The sequence below is a fragment of the Protopterus annectens genome, chromosome 3.part1, assembly GCF_019279795.1.
Source record: "Protopterus annectens isolate FY-2018-M chromosome 3.part1, PAN1.0, whole genome shotgun sequence".
Taxonomy (NCBI): Eukaryota; Metazoa; Chordata; order Ceratodontiformes; family Protopteridae; genus Protopterus; species Protopterus annectens.
The window spans coordinates 1,412,730,413-1,412,752,453 of NC_056732.1; the positions used below are offsets into that span (position 1 = coordinate 1,412,730,413).

General features: G+C 40.0%; 1 protein-coding gene across 2 annotated transcripts in view; it reads right to left on the reverse strand.

Moving 5' to 3' along the window:
• The window catches only part of NRBP2 (nuclear receptor binding protein 2), a 1,106,111-nt gene that overhangs the window by 334,545 nt on the left and 749,525 nt on the right, over nucleotides 1-22,041 (reverse strand). For both annotated transcript variants that reach the window (XM_044067493.1, XM_044067492.1), the window contains exon 8: nucleotides 13,197-13,277. In XM_044067493.1, coding sequence (XP_043923428.1) covers nucleotides 13,197-13,277 — 81 coding nt within the window. The remainder of the gene's footprint in view (nucleotides 1-13,196; nucleotides 13,278-22,041) is intronic.

Sequence of the window (22,041 nt, forward strand, 5' to 3'; positions counted from 1 at the left end):
TGACCCTAGCCCTGAGAAGCATCCTGCCATCACCCAGAATGGTACCACAGTACAAGGACAAAATGATTGACTTTAACAACTGACTAAGCTTCTGGTGTCATTCTAAGGGAATCCAGTATCTGTTTGCCTGGGATGACATGATCGACAGACCACGCTGATTTGCCAGAGATGGCCTGCACCTGTCGCCCTTGGGATTCCGGATACTGGCAAAGACTCTTGCTACCCCTATAGTGCCTTTTTTTGACAAGGTTCAAATGGCAAATTCACCACCGTAGCAGGTACAAGCAAGCAAAATATGAGGGTAATGCTACTCAATGCTAGAAGTCTAAACCTCAAAATGCACTCATTCGAGGCACTCCTTAAAATGGAGAACATTGACATCTGTGCAGTGACAGAGACCTGGTTCAAAGTTCCAGAGAGCACCCTTGCATTACCAGACTATAATTCATACCACACCTTTCGGCCACCAAACCCGGACTGAAACACTAAAGGTGGAGGCGTGTCCATATTCATTAAGGATATCCACACCTCCAAGCTAGTTGCTCAGCATAATGCATCCGAGATTATCCAAGTTCAACTAAGTCTGGGCAAAACTGCAATCCAGATTGTAGCTTGCTACAGACCCCCCACCATGCCCCAGGATTCCCACTCCTCTTTTCTTGATACACTGGAAAATATTAAGGTACAACCCAACACTCTAATAATGGGTGATTTCAACTACCCTACCATTAACTGGAAAAACTACTCATGTACCAACTCTTTTGCTCAACGTTTTTTGGAAATCATCAATTCCAATGCCTTGGATCAACTTATCCATACCCCCACCAGGGGCAGCAATATCCTAGACCTGGTCATCACCAACATGGGTGACCGATGTTCCACACCAGAGGTCAGCTCCTTGTTGGTCAGATCCGACCAAAAGCTAATCACCCTAGACATCCACATCCCACTCCCACCCCCCATTAGGAAATCAACCGTAAAAAATTTCTCCAAATCCAACTTCATGCTTCTTAAGACAGAAGTGGCAAACTTCACGACACCCATGCAGATGGACAATAGAGGTATGACTGCTGAATCCTACACAGATGCACATTATAAGCACTTACATGAGTGCATGGATCATGCTATCCCTAACAGAACCAAGATGCTATCCTCCAAAAAAAGGAAGCCAATCTGGTGGCCTTCTGCCATAAACAAACTCTACAACAGAAGAAAGAAACTGTTGCAAAAAAGAGTAAAATCCCACGATTGGAGGAACTCCCTGGTCAGCCTCAGTAAGAAGCTGAGATCCCTCATAAAATCCTCCAAAGCTAGTTATGAAAACAAAATTGCCACTGATTCTAAGGACAACCACAAAGCATGCTATAGCTATGTCAAGAATCTCAATGGCAACTCAGATCTGCTCTGAGTTACAGCACAATGACACTAAATATGCAGAACCAACTGATATTGCCAATATCCTGGCAGATAGGTTTAATGCTAACTTTACCCCCCTCTCATCCCCTAAAGGGCTCATCTTTATACCGGAAGAATGCAAAGTTCCTGTAATCACAGCTGCACAGGTAAAAACCTCACTCTCCAAAGCCAAGAACACAGCATCCATGGGACCTGACAACATCCCAGGCTGCCTTCTACATGAACTACAGAATGAACTGACACCCCACCTAAGTACCATGTTCAATCATAGCCTCACCTCAGGCTTTGTGCCCATTGAATGGCGCACCATGACAGTTATCCCACTCCACAAAGGGGGGCCACAATAGACCCCGGGAACTACCGTGCCATTAGCCTGATGAGCCTGGTCTGCAAGGCCATGGAACGTATCATCATGGAACTCATAAACAAAGACATTGGAGATCTCCAAACTCTGGACCCCACACAGTTTGGGTTTATAAAAGGCAGAGCATGTCTCCTAAACCTGATAGACTTCTTTGAAGTGGAGTATGGGCAGCAACACATATCTACAGAGAGGAATAGCTAGCTTTTACATCAGCCACTTGGGGGAGGGGATAAGTTCTAAAAAACCCTCATGGCTGCCTGAATGATAGTCATGCCATAAGCAGTTGATTGGGAACTAACAGATAAATGGCAGTGGCTTGACGGTCAGCAGGCACAGGGGCCATAAAATACAGTGAGAGACTTAACAAATTCTACATTGCTAAACTACTAACATACATCAAATCAATGAACTGTCAATTAAAAAAAAGAATAAAAGGTAGCATTAAAATTTATCTCAGAAACTCCATGAATAAGCACCCTGTGCAAATCACCAAAATCTCTAGTCACTGAAAATGTAGGCAGTTAGTGTAGACCACTAAAGTCAATGGGAAACATTACTTTAACTTAAAAAAGAGAGAAATGGAATATTGCACTACATATATCAATGTCCTTTCTTAAACTGAACATCCTTAATATCGATGGCCAAAATTCAACATCCTAAAGTTGCCAACACAGCATTGACAACTGACTGCACATGCTCAGAGAATTAACCTTGGAGCATGTAAAATAAAAAAAAAACAAGTGTTTTTGCAAGGGACAAATACCCCTGCATCTCCTCACCCTCTTCTAATTGCTAACTCTGAGATTCTACAATTTCTGAGGCAAGGGCATATTCCTCTACTCTAGAGACTCTCAATCTCATACACTTGTCAGCCATCTGTTTCTGTTCAACAAAACATGTCAACCAAACAGATGTGAACTTCAAAAGTATCAAATTCATATATATCTATCTATCTATATATATCTATATATATATATATATATATATATATATATATATCTCTCTCTCTCTCTATATATATATATATATATATATATATTTACATATATGAAATACAGAGATATATATATTGATACATCGAATCACACTGACAGTGAAATCAGGATTAAAAGCACAAAAACCCTTAAAACAGACAAAAACAATACTGTTCATAGGTTCATGGGTAGGTACTAGGCTATCTGCCCAAGGACATTTATAAGCCTAGCCAGAATGTGTTGGCTTTTGCCTCCCTTTTAAATTAGTTTCCTGGGCCTCTGTCTAGCAGGGCCACTGAAGTGATCCCAGGGGTAAATTTATGACTTCCCATCTACACGTCAAGATTTCTCTTGAAGAGAGTCAGTGAAGGGCGTTGTCTGACATAAATTGGCATTCTATTCCAGAGCAGGGAAAGTCTCTGGGACAGGAATCTATCCCTCCAGCATGTCCTGTTTATTGTTGTGCTGAGGTTTAATTCACTGGAGCATGTGGCTCTAAGAGATTTGGTTTTCTTGAAGTGGAGCATGTCCATTAATTCTGGGTTGGACATGGCCTTGTACGTCAGGCAGAGATCACCTCTGAGCAGGCGGTAAGCAGCCGAGTAGAGCTGGAGTTTCTTTAGTCGAGCTGCATAGGGCATCTGTTTGAAGCCCATGATCCTCTTGGTGAGGTACTTATGTGGTCTTTCCAGCTGTTGCAGGTGTCGAGTAAGGTACATTCCAAATGGGGCATTGTACTCTATTATGGGCCTAATGAGTGATGAGTAGAGGGGAGCAATGACCTCTCCTGATCTAGATGTGAACCCATTCATGATTAGGTGGGCTGCATATAAGGATTTTCTAACCACTTTGGCAATGTGATTATCAAAGGAGAGGTTGCTATCTACCTTGGTCCCCAGATCCGTAATTACATCTTCCGTACTTAGTGGATTACCACCTATGTGATAATTCGTGGGTACTTTGTTTTTCCCAAAGGGGATGACTATGCATTTTTTGGCATTTAGCTTGAGGCCATGGTTCTGACACCAGGTATCTGTCTCCATGAGACCCTTCTGGAGGATGTCTGTGTCAGCCGGAGAGTCGATTATGGCCCCCAGTTTTCAGTCATCTGCGAAATTGGTCAGCCATAGTCCTCCCGTGCTTGCCTGTACCTCAGAGAAGTATATTGGAGGAGTCCCAGGACTGAGCCCTGTGGGACGCCACTTGTAACTGGTTTAGAGTCGGACATGGCACCCACAACTCTGACCATGTGTGCTCTATCCGTGAGCCAGTTGGCAACCCATCTCGTGACATAGGGGTTAATGTTCAAGCTGGTGAGCTTATCTATGATGCCAGAGTGGGGAATGGTGTCAAAGGCCTTAGCGAGGTCCAGGTAGGCTGTGTGGACTACCTTTCCCTCATCTATAGTCTTGGTAACTGTTTCAAAGAAGTCAACGAGGTTTAGGAGGCAGGATCTGCCTTTAACAAAGCCAAATCGGGTAGGGTCCAGTGTCTGGAGGTTCCCAATATCTCTGTTTATGAGTTCCATAATGATGTGCTCCATAGCTTTGCAGACCAGGCTAGTCAGGCTTATGGGGTGATAGTTTCCAGGATCTGTTGTGGCACCACCTTTGTGGAGCGGGATGACTGTTGCTGTATGCCATTCTTTGAGTACATAGCCTGTGGTAAGGCTGAGTTTGAACAGTGAATTTAGGTGAGGGTTTAGCTCATTTTGGAGCTTGTGTAAGACGCAGCCTGGGATACCATCCGGTCCCACTGATGCTATGTTTTTAGCTTTGGAGAGGGCTGTTTTCACCTGCATGTCTGTGATGTCTGGGGCTCTACATTCTTCTGGGATGGACACGGGCCCTTTTGGGGGTGGGGGTGGGGGTGGGGGGGTAATGTTTGCACTGAACCTGTCAGCCAGGATGTTGGCAATGTCAGTTGGTTCAGTGTATTTTTTGCCATTTTGCACTAGCTCAGAGTATATCTGAGAGTTGCCACCTAGATTCTTGACATAGCTAGAGTCTTTGGCAATTTTTCTTTCAAAACTGGCCTTGGATGATTTTATGAGGGATCGTAGTTCCTTGCTAATGTTGATCAGGGCTGCCACTCCTTTTTGGGATTTTGCTCTATCATGTAATAGTTTCCTCCTTCTGTTGTATAGCTTATTTATGGCCAGAGACCACCAGACTGGTTTCCTCTTTTTGGAGGAGTGAGTCTTGGTTTTACTTGGGATGGCTCGATCCATGCATTCCTGTAGGTGCTCATAGAATGCATTTGTAAAGCATTCTGTGGTTTGGGCAGCATTATCCTTTAGCAAGGGGGCTTTGAAACTTTCCACCTCAGTCTTGAGAAGTGTGAAGTTGGCTTTTGAAAAGTTTTTCACAGTAGTTTCCTTAACTGGGGGTGGGGTCGGGATGTGGATGTCCAGTGTGATTAGTTTATGGTCTGATCTTACCAGCGAGGGGTTTACCTCTGGTGTGGAGCACTGATCCCCATGTTGGTGATGATCAGGTCCAATATGTTGTCACCTCTTGTGGGCATGGTGACCAGCTGTTCCAGGGCATTTGAGTTTATAAACTCTAGGAAGCGTTGGGCGAAGGAGTTTGTACTTGAGTAATTTTCCCAGTCAATGTTAGGGTAGTTGAAATCACCCTATATCATGGTGTTAGGCAGGAACTTCATATTTTCCAATGTTCTCAGGAATGCTGAGTGGGGGTCCCGAGACAAGATAGGTGATCTGTAGCAAGCTATGATCTGAAAAGCAGCTTTGCCAATTGTTAGTTGCACATGGATGGTCTCTGAGGCCTCGTGCTGTGCTACTAACCTGGAGGTTTGGGTATGCTTTATGAAAATGGATACACCCCCTCCTTTTGTATTTCGGTCCTGGTTTTGGGGCCGAAAGGTATGGTATGAGTTGTAGCCTGGTAGTGCTGGGGTGCTCTCTGGAGCATTGAACAGGTTTCTGTTACTGCACAGATATCGATTTTCTCCATGCTAAGGAGTGCCTCGAGTGTGTGCATTTTGAGGGTTAGACTTCTGGCATTGAGTAGCATTACCCTCAGTTTTTGGTTACTTGTGTTGTTTATGGAGGTGGGTTTGTCTTTTGAGCCTTGCCTAAAAAAGGCACTATGGGGGTGGCAAGAGCCTTGGCCAGTATTCGAAAGCCTAAGGGTGACAGGTGCAACTTAATAGGTTTTATTAGCTACTTAAAATAGAGTCTTCTCCTTGATCTGTTTAAAACTTTCATTTAGTGGCTACAGCTAGGAACTGTAATTACTGTAATTTTTCCCACCCTCCCTCCCTAGTGTTGTGTGTTCTTATACCACCCTCCCTAGTGTTGTGTGTTCTTATACCACCCTTCCTAGTGTTGTGTGTTCTTATACTTGGTGGCTTTGCAGTTGCCCGCCCATACTGTATATTTGATCTGTGACACTCCCAGTCTAGTGTCATTAGTTCACTCAATCTAATAGAGAACATTTGGGAAGGCCAACCCACTCAGATTCTTAACGTTGAATTAACTTCTGTTCCAGCTTTCTCTATTTCCACTTTTACTGGAAAAAAAAATTCTAAGTTTGCTTCCCCCCTTTTTCTGTGGCAGGTCTTGTCCAGATACGGATTTGTTGTGTCCAGGACTGTTTGTGAGCTCCTAAGCCCCCCCCCCCCACTTAACTGGGGTTAAACTTTTCCTGGCGCCATAAAGTCTGTTCTTCAAAACTTCCCTTGCAATTAGCCAGCTTTTTAGTTTTAGCACTCAAATCTGTTTCTTTGAGCACAGCACTTGTTCAGAACTCATTGTAAGCACTAAATGTTGTGTCTTTCGGCTCTTCCCGATTAGGGGTCGCCACAGTGGAACTCCGGTCTGCTAATGACTGGCAGTAGATTTTTACATGCCGAGTTGCCAGCCCTGACGCACAACCTTCAGCGAAGGTACGCCCATTCACGCACGTCTCCACACAGAAGACGCTTTAGCTGAGAATCGAACAGGACAACGTCTTACTGTGAGGTGACAATGCTACCGCAGCACATTGTAAGCACTAAATAAGTTACAAATTACTACAGCAATCAACTTTCCTCACTTGTTTATAGGAAAACAGTTTTTAGTACTTAATAAATAAGCACCTATTCAGGCATGTCTAAATGTCAGCTCCCAGTGTTTTGTCTTGTCTACCTGATGAATCTGGGCATCTTGGGACAATGCAGCAATTGCCTCATGTACACAGACAACCCTCTCCTCCTACTACCCAACACTACGACCTGTGAGAGATGCACTTATATAGCCAAACTGGAAGCAAAGTTCTCTTCACCAAAGACTGGCCTAGACAGTCAAGAGGAGAAGGCAAACACTTGCACTGCACCACATTCATCACATAGTCTCTCAAAACCTACAGCACCAAAACACACACACAGAAGCACAAAACACACACCTACATTCGAGGAGGCTCTCAGTACAAATCTGTCCAAACAACAGAAACCTCCAAAGCAGAAATGCAAGCAACCTCCACCCCCCGACACAACCCAAATGACACATAGCCCACATACTCAGTGTGCCACTCAACTACAGCCCATAAGGCATAACATACCCAACACTCTAGTCATAGGTGACACTATAGTCAGGCACACTGATGTCCCACTCACCAGGCTGAACAAGGAAAAAGTTACTATCAGCTTCCTGTCAGGTGCCAGGATCCGCCACATAATGCACGCACTCAGGTCACTCCACAACAAGTACAAATATGACTCTGTCATTGTCCATGTTGGTGTGAATGACCTGAGATGTACCTCCCTGGACTACATGAAAAGAGACATGGAGGAGATCTCCAATCTTGTAGCCCAGGCAGGTATGACCCTAGCCCTGAGAAGCATCCTGCCATCACCCAGAATGATACCACAGTACAAGGACAAAATGATTGACTTTAACAATTGGCTAAGCTTCTGGTGTCATTCTAAGGGAATCCAGTATCTGTCTTCCTGGGATGACATGATCGACAGACCATGCTGCTTTTCCAGAGATGGCCTGCACTTTTCGCCCTTGGGATTCCGGATACTGGCAAAGGCTCTTGCAACCCCTATAGTGCCTTTTTTTGACAAGGTTCAAATGACAAATTCACCACCGTAGCAGGTACAAGCAAGCAAAATATGAGGGCAATGCTACTCAATGCTAGAAGTCTAAACCTCAAAATGCACTCACTCGAGACACTCCTTAAAATGGAGAACATTGACATCTGTGCAGTGACAGAGACCTGGTTCAAAGCTCCAGAGAGCATCCCTGCATTACCAGGGTATAATCCATACCACACCTTTCGTCCACCAAACCCGGACCAAAACACTAAAGGTGGAGGCGTGTCCATATTCATTAAGGATATCCACACCTCCAAGCTAGTTGCTCAGCATAATGCATCCGAGATTATCCAAGTTCAACTAAGTCTGGGCAAAACCGCAATCCAGATTGTAGCTTGCTACAGACCCCCCACTATGCCCCAGGATTCCCACTCCTCTTTTCTTGATACACTGGAAAATATTAAGGTACAACCAAACACTCTAATAATGGGTGATTTCAACTACTCTACCATTAACTGGGAAAACTACTCATGTACCAACTCTTTTGCTCAACGTTTTCTGGAAATCATCAATTCCACTGCCTTGGATCAACTTATCCACACCCCCACCAGGGACAGCAATATCCTAGACCTGGTCATCACCAACATGGGTGACCTGTGTTCCACACCAGAGGTCAGCTCCTTGTTGGTCAGATCCGACCACAGGCTAATCACCCTAGACATCCACATCCCACTCCCCCCCCCATTAGGAAAACAACCATAAAAAATTTCTCCAAATCCAACTTCATGCTTCTTAAGACAGAAGTTGCAAATTTCATGACACCCATGCAGATGGACAATAGAGGTATGACTGCCGAATCCTACACAGATGCACATTATAAGCACTTACACGAGTGCATGGATCGTGCTATTCCTAACAGAACTAAGATGCTATCCTCCAAAAAAAGGAAGCCAATCTGGTGGCCTTCTGCCACAAACAAACTCTACAACAGAAGAAAGAAACTGTTGTAAAAAAGAGTAAAATCCCATGATTGGAGGAACTCCCTGGTCAGCCTCAGGAAGAAGCTGAGATCCCTCTTAAAATCCTCCAAAGCTAGTTATGAAAACAAAATTGCCACTGATTCTAAAGACAACCACAAAGCATTCTAGAGCTATGTCAAGAATCTCAATGGCAACTCAGATTTGCTCTGAGTTACAGCACAATGACACTAAATATGCAGAACCAACTGATATTGCCAACATCCTGGCAGATAGGTTCAATGCTAACTTTACCCCCCTCCCACCCCCTAAAGGGCCCATCTTTATACCGGAAGAATGCAAAATTCCTGTAATCACGGCTGCACAGGTAAAAACCTCACTCTCCAAAGCCAAGAACACAGCATCCATGGGACCTGACAACATCCCAGGCTGCCTTCTACATGAACTACAGAATGAACTGACACCCCACCTAAGTACCATGTTCAATCATAGCCTCACCTCAGGCTTTGTGCCCATTGAATGGCGCACCACGACAGTTATCCCACTCCACAAAGGGGGGGGGCCACAACAGACCCCGGGAATTACCGACCCATTAGCCTGATGAGCCTGGTCTGCAAGGCTATGGAATGTATCATCATGGAACTCATAAACAAAGACATTGGAGATCTCCAAACTCTGGACCCCACACAGTTTGGGTTTGTAAAAGGCCGAGCATGTCTCCTAAACCTGATAGACTTCTTTGAAATAGTCACCAAAACCATAGATGAGGGCAAGGTGGTTCACACAGCCTGTCTAGATCTCGCCAAGGCGTTCAACACCATTCCCCACTCTGGAATTATAGATAAACTCACTAAACTAGGTATAAATCCCTATGTCACAAGATGGGTTGCCAACTGGCTTACTGACAGAACCCACACTGTGAAAGTAGCAGACTCCAAATCAGACTTCAGACCAGTGACAAGTGGAGTACCACAGGGTTCAGTCCTGGGTCCTCTCCTGTTTGGTATCTACTTCTCTGAAGTACAGGCTAACACAGAAGGTCTTTGGCTAACTAAATTCACAGATGACTGCAAACTAGGAGCCATAATCGAAACTCATAATGATGTGGACATCCTACAGAAGGGCCTCACTGAGACAGATGCCTGGTGTCAAAGCCATAGTCTTAGTGCATTGTCATCCCCTTTGGTAAAAACTGTGTACCCATGAACTACCACATAGGTGGTAGTCTACTTAACACTGAAAGTGTGATAAGAGACCTTGGGACACAGGTGGACAGTAGTCTCTCCTTTGATAATCACATCGCCACAGTGGTCAGGAAATCCTTCTACGTGGCACACCTCATCACAAAAGGTTTCTCATCCAGAAAAAAAGAGGTCATTATTCCTCTCTACTCATCACTCATTAGACCCATTATAGAATACAACACCTTTTTGGTATGTGCCTCACAAGACATCTACAACAACTGGAAAGGCGGCAAAAATACCTCACAAAGAGGATTACTGGCCTCAAGTAGATGCCTTACGCAGACCGTCTCAAAAAACTCCAGCTTTACTCTGTTGCATATTGCCTACTCAGAGGCGATCTCTGCTTAACATACAAAGCTATGTCAAACCCAGAGCTGTTGGACATGCTCCACTTAAAGAAATCCCAATCCCTCTGAGCTACACGCTCTAGGGACCTAAACCTTGTCACCACAATAAACAGAACATGCTGGAGGGATAGATTCCTGTCCCAGAGACTTCCCATACTCTGGAACAGACTACCTATCTATGTCAAACAGAGCTCCTCATTAGCACACTTCAAGAAAAATCTTTATGATTGAATGGGTAGTAGGAAGTTCACCCCGGGGATCACTTCTGTGGTTCTGCTTAACAGGGGCACAGGAAAATAATTTTCTTGGGTGGCAAAAGCCAGGGTACCTTTTTGGCTAGGCTTGTATAGGCCCTAGGGCCAATAGCCTAGTACCTACCTATGAACCTATGAACCTATGAGAGATCTGAATTCATCATCAGACGAGAAACAACAGCATTAGATATTCCCAGGAAAATCAGGTATTTTTTATATCTTAACGGACCTGGACAATCCTTTCCTTACAGATCAGTTTAGTCACCATATTATTTGTTTAGAGTTTTAGGCAAGCTCCAGTGAGTATTTTATCTGGATATAGCCGTTGGGTACTTAATTACTTTTTCATTCAATCCCATGCTTAAATAAATTCACTCCCCCGAGAATGTCCCCAGAGTCTATGGAACAATGAGTATTTTCTTACTCTTGTGTTTGTTCTTGGTGTTGGTGGTTTAAGACTAATAATGTTATGATCTGCAAAATATAGGTAGACCACTAAGAGGAGTCCCTTTTTGGGGTATGATGTGAAAGCATAAGGAAATTGACCTGCTTGGGAATTCACAGTATGCAGCTGGGTGCTGGAAAGATTTCAAACAGGGACACAAGCTTTACAACCCATCATCTTAACCATTATAAATGAAATAACACCAAAAAAATGTGTCGTCATCCCCTTTGGGAGAAACCTGGTTCCCATGAATTACCACATCGATGGCAGTCCACTAAATACAGAAGCCTTCATAAGAGATCTGGGAACACAGGTTGAGAGCAACCTCTCTTCTGACCACCACATTGCCACTGTGGTCAGAAAGTCTTTCTATATGGCACATCTCATTACTAAGGGTTTTGCATCCAGGAAGAAAGAAGTCATTGTCTCCCTCCACTCTTCCCTCATTAGGCCAATCATCGAGTACAATGCTCCATTTGGCATGTACCTCACTAGACACTTGCAACAACTGAAGAGGCCACAAAGGTACCTCACAAAGAGGATCCTAGGCCTTAAACACTTGTCCTATATGGACAGACTCAAAAAACTCCAACTATTGTCTGTCTCATATCGCCTATGACTTACAAAGCCATGTCTGATCCAGCTAGAAATGCTACATATAAAGAAATCCCAATCCCTCCACACTACACGTTCCAGACCTCAACCTCATTACCACAATCAACAGAACAAGCTGGAGGGACAGGTTCATAACCCAGAGACTGCCCATGCTATGGAATAGGATTCCCATACATGTCAAGTGGAGTGCTTCACTGGCCCTCTTCAAGAGAAATTTTGATGAGTGAATGGGAAACTGAAAATTCACCCTGGGGATCACTCCAGTGGCTCTGTTCGACAGAGGCTCTGGAAACTAAGGTCAGGTGGCACAATGCTAGGGTAATCCTATGAGCTAGGCTTGTAAAAGGCTCCAGGGCCATTAGCCCAGTACACACCTATGAACCTATAACACGTGTTTACAGAGATCAACATATGTGCATTTATTTCAACAATGAGTATATAATTTGTGAAAGTCTTAACATTGAGAATGAAATAGTGACCACACAACTCATAATAGACATTGAGGACTAATCTTCATAGAATTCAATATCATGATTATTGATAAAATTACTCAATATTATCAAAGAACATTATTAATAGAACAATATCTTCATAGCATTTTACAAAAACTAAATATCTGTCTTTAATTTAAATGCATCATAATGAGATGTGACTTGATTTTAAAACTGCACTCCAGCTATAAAATCTTTTTGTAAACTATACATGCATGCTACAACAATTTTTTCACTGTAATACAAGAATAATATGAATTACAAGAAACTAGATTTCACCATAATCTTAAGCTTAGATGAAAATCCAGCTAAGGGAGCAACATGCCTTGTACATAATGGATAGAGAGCAATGAAACGCAATCATTTACTGATGACACACAACAACAATTATTCCATTTGTGGGAGTGCCACGTGCCAATAACCTGCATCAATATATTTCAAAGTGCGTAGAAGGATGGAGCCATGACTACGACCCAGATGACCCAGACTTTATTAATAAACAAGTTGCTAGACAACCACACTTGGGGGCAGAGAAATGATGAGGCTTTGCCTGGGTGCCTCTCTCTCTGGGAAATGAGCATTTCAGTGTTGGATATTCTGTCATAATCTTTAGAGGAGACTACAGACCAGATAAATGCATCTACTTCTGGGGTAGGACAAGGTTTCATGAGCCTTAAAATAATAAAACAAATCATGCTATAATTACAAAGAAATGGAAAAAAATACAAACATAGAACAAATCTAAAGAATTTACATTATACAGAACAGAAATTAACTTTGTAAATGTTAATAAATATGTTTTAACACTTACACACTAATTGTTAAATACATTTTAGTCCTTAGTACATTATTTCATTATCTTTGTATGTCATAATTAAGTAATAAGACACACACACACACACACACACACACACACACACACACACACACACACACACACACACACACACAGACACACACATTTCTGGCAGCCTAGTCAACATAGGAAATGATTTGAAGAAATAATAACTGTAACAAAATACTTACATCCAAATTCTGGTGGGAAAAAGTGAAGGTTCTTCTCTTCCTCTTGAGAGAGACTTGGAATGGGTAGAGTCTCAGCAAAAGCTAAGAAAGGAAGAAAGAAAATATATATATAAGGTCTTGTTAATAAGTTGTGAGAAGATTTACTGTAAAAAGATAACAGTTTTGTGAACATATTAAAAATGTAGGCAGCAACAGATAACTAGAATGTTGCCTGTATTAGAGCTGTAATTACAAATACAGTCATACTGGCAAGCCTTGACCTCACTCTAAATGACTGGAGTTCAATTAATTTCTCAGAAAGCAATAATGACAGGATAAGAAATACAGGTATTTGCAGCCAATGCTGGTATGCCCACTTTGGGATGGGAGTGGAGCAGCTAGACCCAATGCACTGCTGACCCCAGTCAGCAAGTCAGGTTTTTGTAGAAGGATGCAACTCAGAGTTGTTGTGACTGTATCCCACACACAGAGCTGGGATGCTCATGTGTGGAGCAACACTACATCCAAGGTTACAACCTAACATAGCCACTAACTGCAGTAGGTGGTGAATGGGAGGGGGACTCCTGCAACTGTCATGCTGAACTGCTTCCCACCTCCAGACCTGTGCCCAGTGGGAATGAATGGGTATGAGTTGACTTGGTCTGAGGCCAAGAATGAAAGGGCTGTAAGCTTCTTTCTCAACCCATGATAGAGTCCGGCTCTTGCCATCAGAGGTAAATTAATGGACCAACTGGAAGAATAATACTGACAAGATATGGTGATGCGACTTTAAAAAGTCAAATTAAATTAACACGTGCAGCAAAGTGGTTATGAAATAAAAAACTCAGAACTCAGGGGTGGAAAAAATGAAATAAAAATACAAAAAGTTAATTTTATTGACTAATGCAAAATACCTGTTAAAGAATGCATGCATATGTCTTCATTTCAGATGAAATCACAAATATCATTACTAAATGGGCAAGTGTAAATCAACAATTGTTCAGTGATTAGGCAAAAACGGTCGAGGGAACTTTACTACTAGGTACTGCAAAAACTCAAAGAAATAAACATGCCTATAACATAATCTAAACTACAGTAGGGGAAATGTACACAGAATTCCTACTAATACTATTTAATGAAAGGGTTCTCTTTATTGCACTGATTGCCACTTGGATCAGATGCACTGGTAACCTGGTTATTATACAATGCCTGGCCATTAACATTCCAAAATATGCATGCTGATTGGCCAGCCCAACCAGCGTGTCCGTTGTAAATCCGAGAATATACCAATGGAAAAAGGTCCGGTCGGCCAGACTTTTTTCTGTTGGTATAGTCTATAAATTTTATTTTTATTTCTTAAAAAAAAAAATAAAATCTGTAGTCCAGACTCTAGACATACCAGAGAGGCAGCATGAACAAAATACTAGGGAAATCAGGTACATTATTTAAAACTAAACACACGTACCTGCTATCCCTTGTATTTTATCCATCCTGTCTCTTTCCTACCCCTAAAATGCCCTAAATTTTTTTTAATTAAAAAAACAAAAAAAAAAAAAAAAAAAAAAAAAAAAAAGAAAAACAGAGCAATGGAGATCTTCTTTTCTCTGTTGCTTACTTTCCTGAGCACTGATGTACTGGGTATGCATGGGAATGCAAGTCCCAAATGCATGTGTAGTACATCAGGTAAGGTTCAAGGAAATGTCCAGCGGTGGAAGGACAGCAAGTCACCCTTATACAAAGACATTATTTAAGAAAAGTAAGTATTTTTTTTTTTAAATAATGTCATTGCATAATAGCTTCTCCCTCGTGACCAAAGCTCACCAACCATGAGTAAATCCGTCATTACCCACACCCAGACATGGGTTATTGCTATATTATCTTCTTCCTGATTATATGCTTAGGTCAGAAACAAGGCATCTCTATAAATTTCTAACCTAAAAACAAGGTACTCCATACGTTTCCAGCCCTGATCCAAAATCAAACTGTCAATGCAAAAATAAAACATTACCTACGTGGTACTTAGGGCACTTTAATATACTCTTAATGTGCAATGATTGCAGCATTTCAAGGTTTGCTGTTGATTTTTGTATGCCATCACACATCTTGGGTGTATAAAAAGCTTAGGGCGACATAGCTGCTTATCATAACTACCTGGATACAGTAATTGATTATTACATTTTTGTGTGTGTGTGTGTGTGTGTGTGTGTGTGTGTGTGTGTGTGTGTGTGTGTGTGTAAGAGTGCAACCATGGCCATGCACATAAGTGTGTGTATAGAGGGAGGGTGGTATTTGCATCAGAACTGTCTTACACTTACCCATGTAACTACATTGAGAGCACATCCTGTCTTTGTACAATGCTAGCTAGAGATCTGCTGTTGATCAACACTGAGCATTGAAATGTGTTTGTGTGTGTTTCTGTGTGATTTAATTTATTTATTTTACATTTGTTTACCAAGAAAGTCTGACTGGGTGTGAGCCAATTTTCAGCAGAGGGAGAAAAGCTCCAACATAAAGTAGACAAAAATAGACAAAAACATTTCGTGAGAGAATTGTTACAAAGACAAGTGCATCTATGAGTAATTAAAAGCCTTACAGCAATAGTTAAAGGAGAAAAGGTAAAAAAAAACAACATCAGGGTGTACAAGCATAGTGGCAGATTAGGAGTGTATTGAGTAGGATACAAATAGAGATAATAGTATTTTGTCAGATTTAAAATGTCATAGGATGTCATAGGATAGGACCGGAAACAGAAAGGTAGTTAAAAGCGGAAACAGTTAATTATAAGCAGAGATGAGCAGATGAATGTATGATTATGTCAAGCAGAAGGTTCAAAGTACACTAGAATCAGTTTAAGGTAGAACAATGGTAAGAAATTATGGGTCCAGTTCTTATACAGACTAGAATGTTTTGTCTAAAGGGGTTGTTTTATTAGACAGAGTTATGAAAGTGATGGTAATATCTTGATTAGTAACATAGTAGTTAGAGTGATGGTAGTCAGAAGACAGTGATTTCAGAGATTATTAATCCATTTTAAGGGTGTTAAAGTAATAGGAAGGAAGGGTAATAATTATGGATAGTAGAAGTAAAAGGGAGCAGTGTATTTTATCCTGGAGAATTACATGAGCAAAGACATTTGCCAGATGGATTTTGAGCATTTTTTAAGTGGGTGATAGTTAAAATTCTGAGTTCTAGAGGTAGGTGTGTGTGTGAGGGATCTGAAATGATTTTCTGATTTTTAGTCTAATTGTAAACAAAATAAAACCCATTCTGATTTAGATTTATCAAGTGAGACTGTGAAACAACAGCTGAAATATTTCAGTGATGCAGTATCAAGGCAGAATTTTTACAGGGAAGTAATGCAATGTTACTCAGTTTAGAACACATTTAGGAAGTTAATAAATGTTTGAAGAAGTGCTGCTCATAGTTTATAGGTAGTATATAGGTTAGTACTAAGCTAGCTGCCCTTAATAAAGAATACAGGAAATATGTTGGTTTGCCTCTGACAAATGAGAGCTATGATATGAAGGTGCGCCCATTTGAGAGCATTTATGAAATTTCCATGCCCAGTGCAGTGTATGTCTGCTGTGGTAAGTGCATTGATTTAAAAAATGGATACAATATGTACATAGTGAACAATGTTTTGGCTGATCAACAGATTAATTTCAGCTGTCCCAGCGTGAAAAAGGAAACAGAGATAAGGGCCAGTAACTCTGTCAGTTTTAGTAAATTCAGTTACTGGCGAGTAAGTACATTGCCTGGATGCCAGCAAAGAAACTTGTCTGAAAGAAAATCAAATAGTAAAGGTGAAGAGAAAACACTGGGAAGAATACTGCAGCCATTCAGCAAAAAGTAGTTCATGCTCCAGCTTTGGTGCAAGACATGGCTTCCAGTAATCCTGAGGAAAAATAAGTCAAATGTGCTCAGAGCTGATTAAAATAAATGAAACACTGAAGGAACATATTAACTCAAATAACAAAAGGCTGGAAAAATAGAAGAAGCTTTAAGCTGAGTATGACATTGCTCAAAAAGAGATGTTTCAAAAAACGGTAGAGTTAGAGGACAGAGCAAACATGGAAAACCTGAGATTTTCTGCTGTACCAGAGAAACTGGAATGAACAGCCTGTATTAATTTTATGAAAGCACAAATAAGCAACTGGACTGATATTCCACAACAGGATTTATTAATTGAAAGGACACATTATGTGTATGATCCAAACATGGCCATAAGAAAGCAGCTAAGACCTGTATTAGTAAAGATGCAATCATACCAGCAGAAAGAGTTGAGTCTGACAAAACTGTGTCAGAAGGGCAAAATATTAAAAATTGAAGGCAGTAGTGTTTGTGAAAAATGATTATTCACTTACATTAGGCAGGACAGAAGCAAATTTATCCCAGCAATCAGGGAATGTTGAAGTGTGGGTATAAGATTCAAACTGATGTATCCAGCTGTCTTCAGAATATTTTTCCTGGACAATTAAAGTACTTTGGTGCAGAATAGGTGAAGGAGAACTCTGATTCTCATTCTTCTGATAATAAAGCCCATAGAGGTGTTGCCAGTGAAACATTTTCCAATGATCCAAAGGGAAATGGTTGAGAGGAAAAAAAAAAACACAGGAGGTAACTAAAAGAGTCAGGAGCATCTTGGACTTGAACCAGAGTATGGAGTTGAGAAATGGTGATAAACAGATAGAAGACCAGCAACACTGAATGTAGTGAATAAAGGTGAGATTATAAATCACATATCACATTTGTGAAATTTGGCTTTACAATAAAAAATGTAAAGGCTGGACTTTTGGTGACTCTGTCAAGCTTGTGGGGGACTAAAAAGCATATACCACACTTCATGTCATTAATGTTTGGAAAGACATTAAAAAATGGGAAAATTAACTGTAAGTAAAACTATTTTTATTTTAACAGTATCTGTATAAAACATTTCATGATATACATTTCATGTTATATAATAAAGCATTTTCAGTTTTTGCTATATGTGATAAAGATACTAAAGTAAAGTACATTTTTTTCTTCTCTTTTGTTTTTAAGAAATGTAGCATTACAGTGTAAAAATAGAACAAAGGCTGGACAAAAGCATGTTTAAGTTAGTATGCTATAATCTTGGGTTGTTGAGGTGAGAGATAGGGTGTTAAAGTGCAGAATTTCTGTAGAGTTTATATGTTTTTCTCTTACTTTTGCATAGGTGAATGTCTGTTTTTTTGTGTAAGTAAGTAAATAAAAGAGCACTGAATATAATAGAATGTTTCCCTTAGTAAATAAATGTTCAGTGTGAGTTGAGAAGCCTGAAGCTGAGGCCTTCTGTAGTTTGTTCTTATGTTTCCATGGAGACTGGACAATGGACAAGCTGACTACATGGGTAGTAAATAAAATCAGAGCACTTTTTAAGGCTAAAATTAAATGTTTTCTGAACATAAGCAAGCTGTTTTTCATATTTGGGAGGGAATAAAGATAAAACAAGAACATACAGCAATTGCTGTTAGTAAGAGCACAGGCTGGAACATGGATCTTAGCATGAATAGTCTTAATTTTAAGTTAGGTAATGTTTGTGTATGCAGCTGTCAGTTTGGGACAATTGTTCCTATCAGGTGGGTTAAACTTCATCATTTGAAAATTTATATAGTTTTGGGTGTTTGTTTTAAGTTAATGGGTTATGGAGGTATTCTGAAGGAGGGTTTGTTTTTTTGTCTGAGAATTTTCATTACAAATGTTTAAGTGTAACAAGTGTGCTCATCTAACTTCTGAAAAGATCGCACAACAAAGTAGAATCTCATTTGAAGAAGAAGAACCAAGAGTCACTGTGTCTTTTTTTTTTTGGTTGTACAGGAGAATCTTTTGCAGTATTTAAAAAAATCCTCTTCAGATCTATGTTAAGCTCACAACTCAACCTGCTGGTTAGATTAGCTTAAAGCTATATGGACACACATCTAAAAGGGTTTTTATTACAACGAAAAGTCTTGTAAAATGTGACACAGGTTCAAATGGAGATGACAAGAAACAACTGTATTAACGATAAACCTGCCAAATAATCATGGGTTCATGTAACACAAAAGCTGGAAATAGACATTTAAAAAAGTTGTCATATATAATAGGTGGGAATAATAACTTCTTATTATCATGGCTACACTATCCATATTATTTTGGAGTGTTAATGGTCTCACAGGTACAGACAAAAAGGAAAGAATATTTATTTATATTAAGGATTGCATAGTGCAAATAGCAATGCTACAGGAGACACATTTGGAAAGAAATTAGAATATGAATTTGATAAAGGAAGGATTTCAGGATGGATATTTAGCAAAATATCAGGAACAAAGGAAAAGAAGAGTACTTCTGTTAATCACTAGAGGAGCTCCAATACTGACACAAAAGGGAAATATAATGGTAGATTTGTGATAGTAAGGGGCTACTGGCAATGGATGGGGATTACACTGGCATATATTTATATTCCATCTAAAACTGCTTTAATAGAGCTTAAGAAAATTTTGGGAGAAATAATTCACTTTCAGCAGGGAATATTACTTATAGATGGGGAATGGAATTTGATTTGCAATAATGGGGATGTGTCTGGGTAGCCTAGAAGTTAAAAAGTAACAAGAGAGGCTAGATTTCCTAAATAAATTTATGAAAATATCTAGTATGGAAGACAGGATTTTAAGGAATGGGTAGCTGAACTTATTTGGGAGTTATTAGGAAAGATAGGAAGTACTCCAGCACTTCATAGCTAGTGAGTGGGATAAAAGGAAAGTGGAGTTTAAAAATATAGTAAAAATAAAAGAAAAAAGAGAAATGTTTAAGAAGTAACAACAATTATTTAGAGGGGCTCATAAAGGTTAAATATTATAGAATAAAATTAATCTCACTGAACAAGAAGAAGCACAAATACAGAGTGCTAAAAAGAAAATAAGGAAATACCTGGATAATATGTTAATTATTAGTATTATTAGCACTATTATAATTTATAAATATTAAGTAACTGTTTTTGATAATAACTCCAGATCACAAAAACATTTACCAAAAAGATGTAGGCAACAGAATGTAGAAAGTGTTGTTGTCAAGCCTAGGGAGCCTATAACAAGAAAAATGACTAGAGCTCCTGTAGAAATATTACAGATATTTCAGAAATTGTATGAAACTTTGTATAAAGCAGAGACATGGGAAAATCATGAAGAAGCTCAAATGGAAATATTTATGTAAGATTTAAATATGCCAAGGTTAGAAGTAGATGAGGCTCAACAATTAGTTAAGATAGGAGAAGATGAGATAAAATGGTAATATATAACCAATCTGCAGGAAAGTCTCCAGGAATAAATGGCATTCTGGTGGAAGGTTTGAAGCAAGGAGGGAAGAAAGTGATACTGATCTGGAAGGTTTTGTTTAACAATATTTTAAAAGGAGAGCAACACCAACATCCTGGAAAAAAGCTGTGTTTCATATAGGCCCATTTCAGTTTTAAACCATGATTACAAAGTGGTTTCTATAATGTCTAAAAGAATGGCAAAGTTGTAGCAGATTGATAGATATGGATCAATCTGGTTTTGTGGAGGGGAGGCAAACATTCAACAACAGTAATAGAACACTGATGATCTACAAGGAAGCAGAATGTAAGAAAATACTATTGCTGTTGGTGGGTCTTGATGCAGAGAAAACATTCAACAGAGTAAGCTGGGATGATATGAGTAGGGCAGTGAAAGTATTTGCATTTCCTGATAAAATAATATGGTTAATTAGGTGGATATATGAGGGATTGGAAGCAAAATTCAAAGTGGGAGGGTTACTCTCTAATGAGTTGTGTCTGAACAGAGGAACCAAGCAGGGGTAACACCTTTCCCTTTGTTATTTGTGTTATATTTAGAATCATTTGCAAAGAAAATAAGAGACTCAGAAATTCAAGGATATAATTGGTATCATAATCAAGAAAAGTTGGCTTTATTTGCAGACAATATACTTTTTACCTGATAAAACCAGACAAGGACATCTCACTATTGTGGAAAGTCTTGAGACAGATTGAAGTCTTTTTTGTGACACAAAATTAATGAAGATAAAATAAAGGCTATAGCTCTAAACTGTGTGCCCACAGATGAACTGGTCCAGCAATATCCATATTTATGGGGACATGATAAAATGAAGTATTTAGAAGTATGGAATAAAACTGATGCTGTTATAACAGCTAAGGATATGTGGGAAAAACTAAACAAAAGATAATACCAAAACTGAGAAACTGGAAGCTTTTGCTTATTGATATGGATATCAAGATACAAGCAGTGAAAATGTTTTAGACCCTTTCATTTTATATGCATGTCAGGCATATTTTTATCAACCAAAGGAAAAGTTGTGGATAATAATTAATAAAGAGTTTAAGGATCTTATCTGGGAGGGGAAGAGGGCAACAGGCAAGTGGGATAAGTTGATCATTCCAATAGAACAAGGTGGTTTAGGATTACATGATTTGAATGGCTATTTAAAGCTACAGTTAAGGCTCATATACATAAAAGAAGAAAGCTACAATTCAAAGTGGAAAAGGATGATAGTGAAATGGGGGAGGGGAGTCAATAAATAAGGAGAGAGTGGGATTTTGGGTGCAGATCCTTAAGAAGAATAACAACAGCCATACAGAGTATTATATTATAACACTATAATCATAAAGTAGCAGACATTATTCAAAGAACTAAGCCAATGTGAGAATGGAGAAAGGAGATTTTGATAATAGGTATGACTGCAGTTAGGGGTAGAGAGAACAGACAAGAGGGAGCTGGAATTTATTGGAGAAAACCGTCAAAGAAACAATATAAAATTACCAAACAAACAAATTGGTTTACTGGGAGCAAATAACTAGAGTGGGAAAAAATAAAAGATG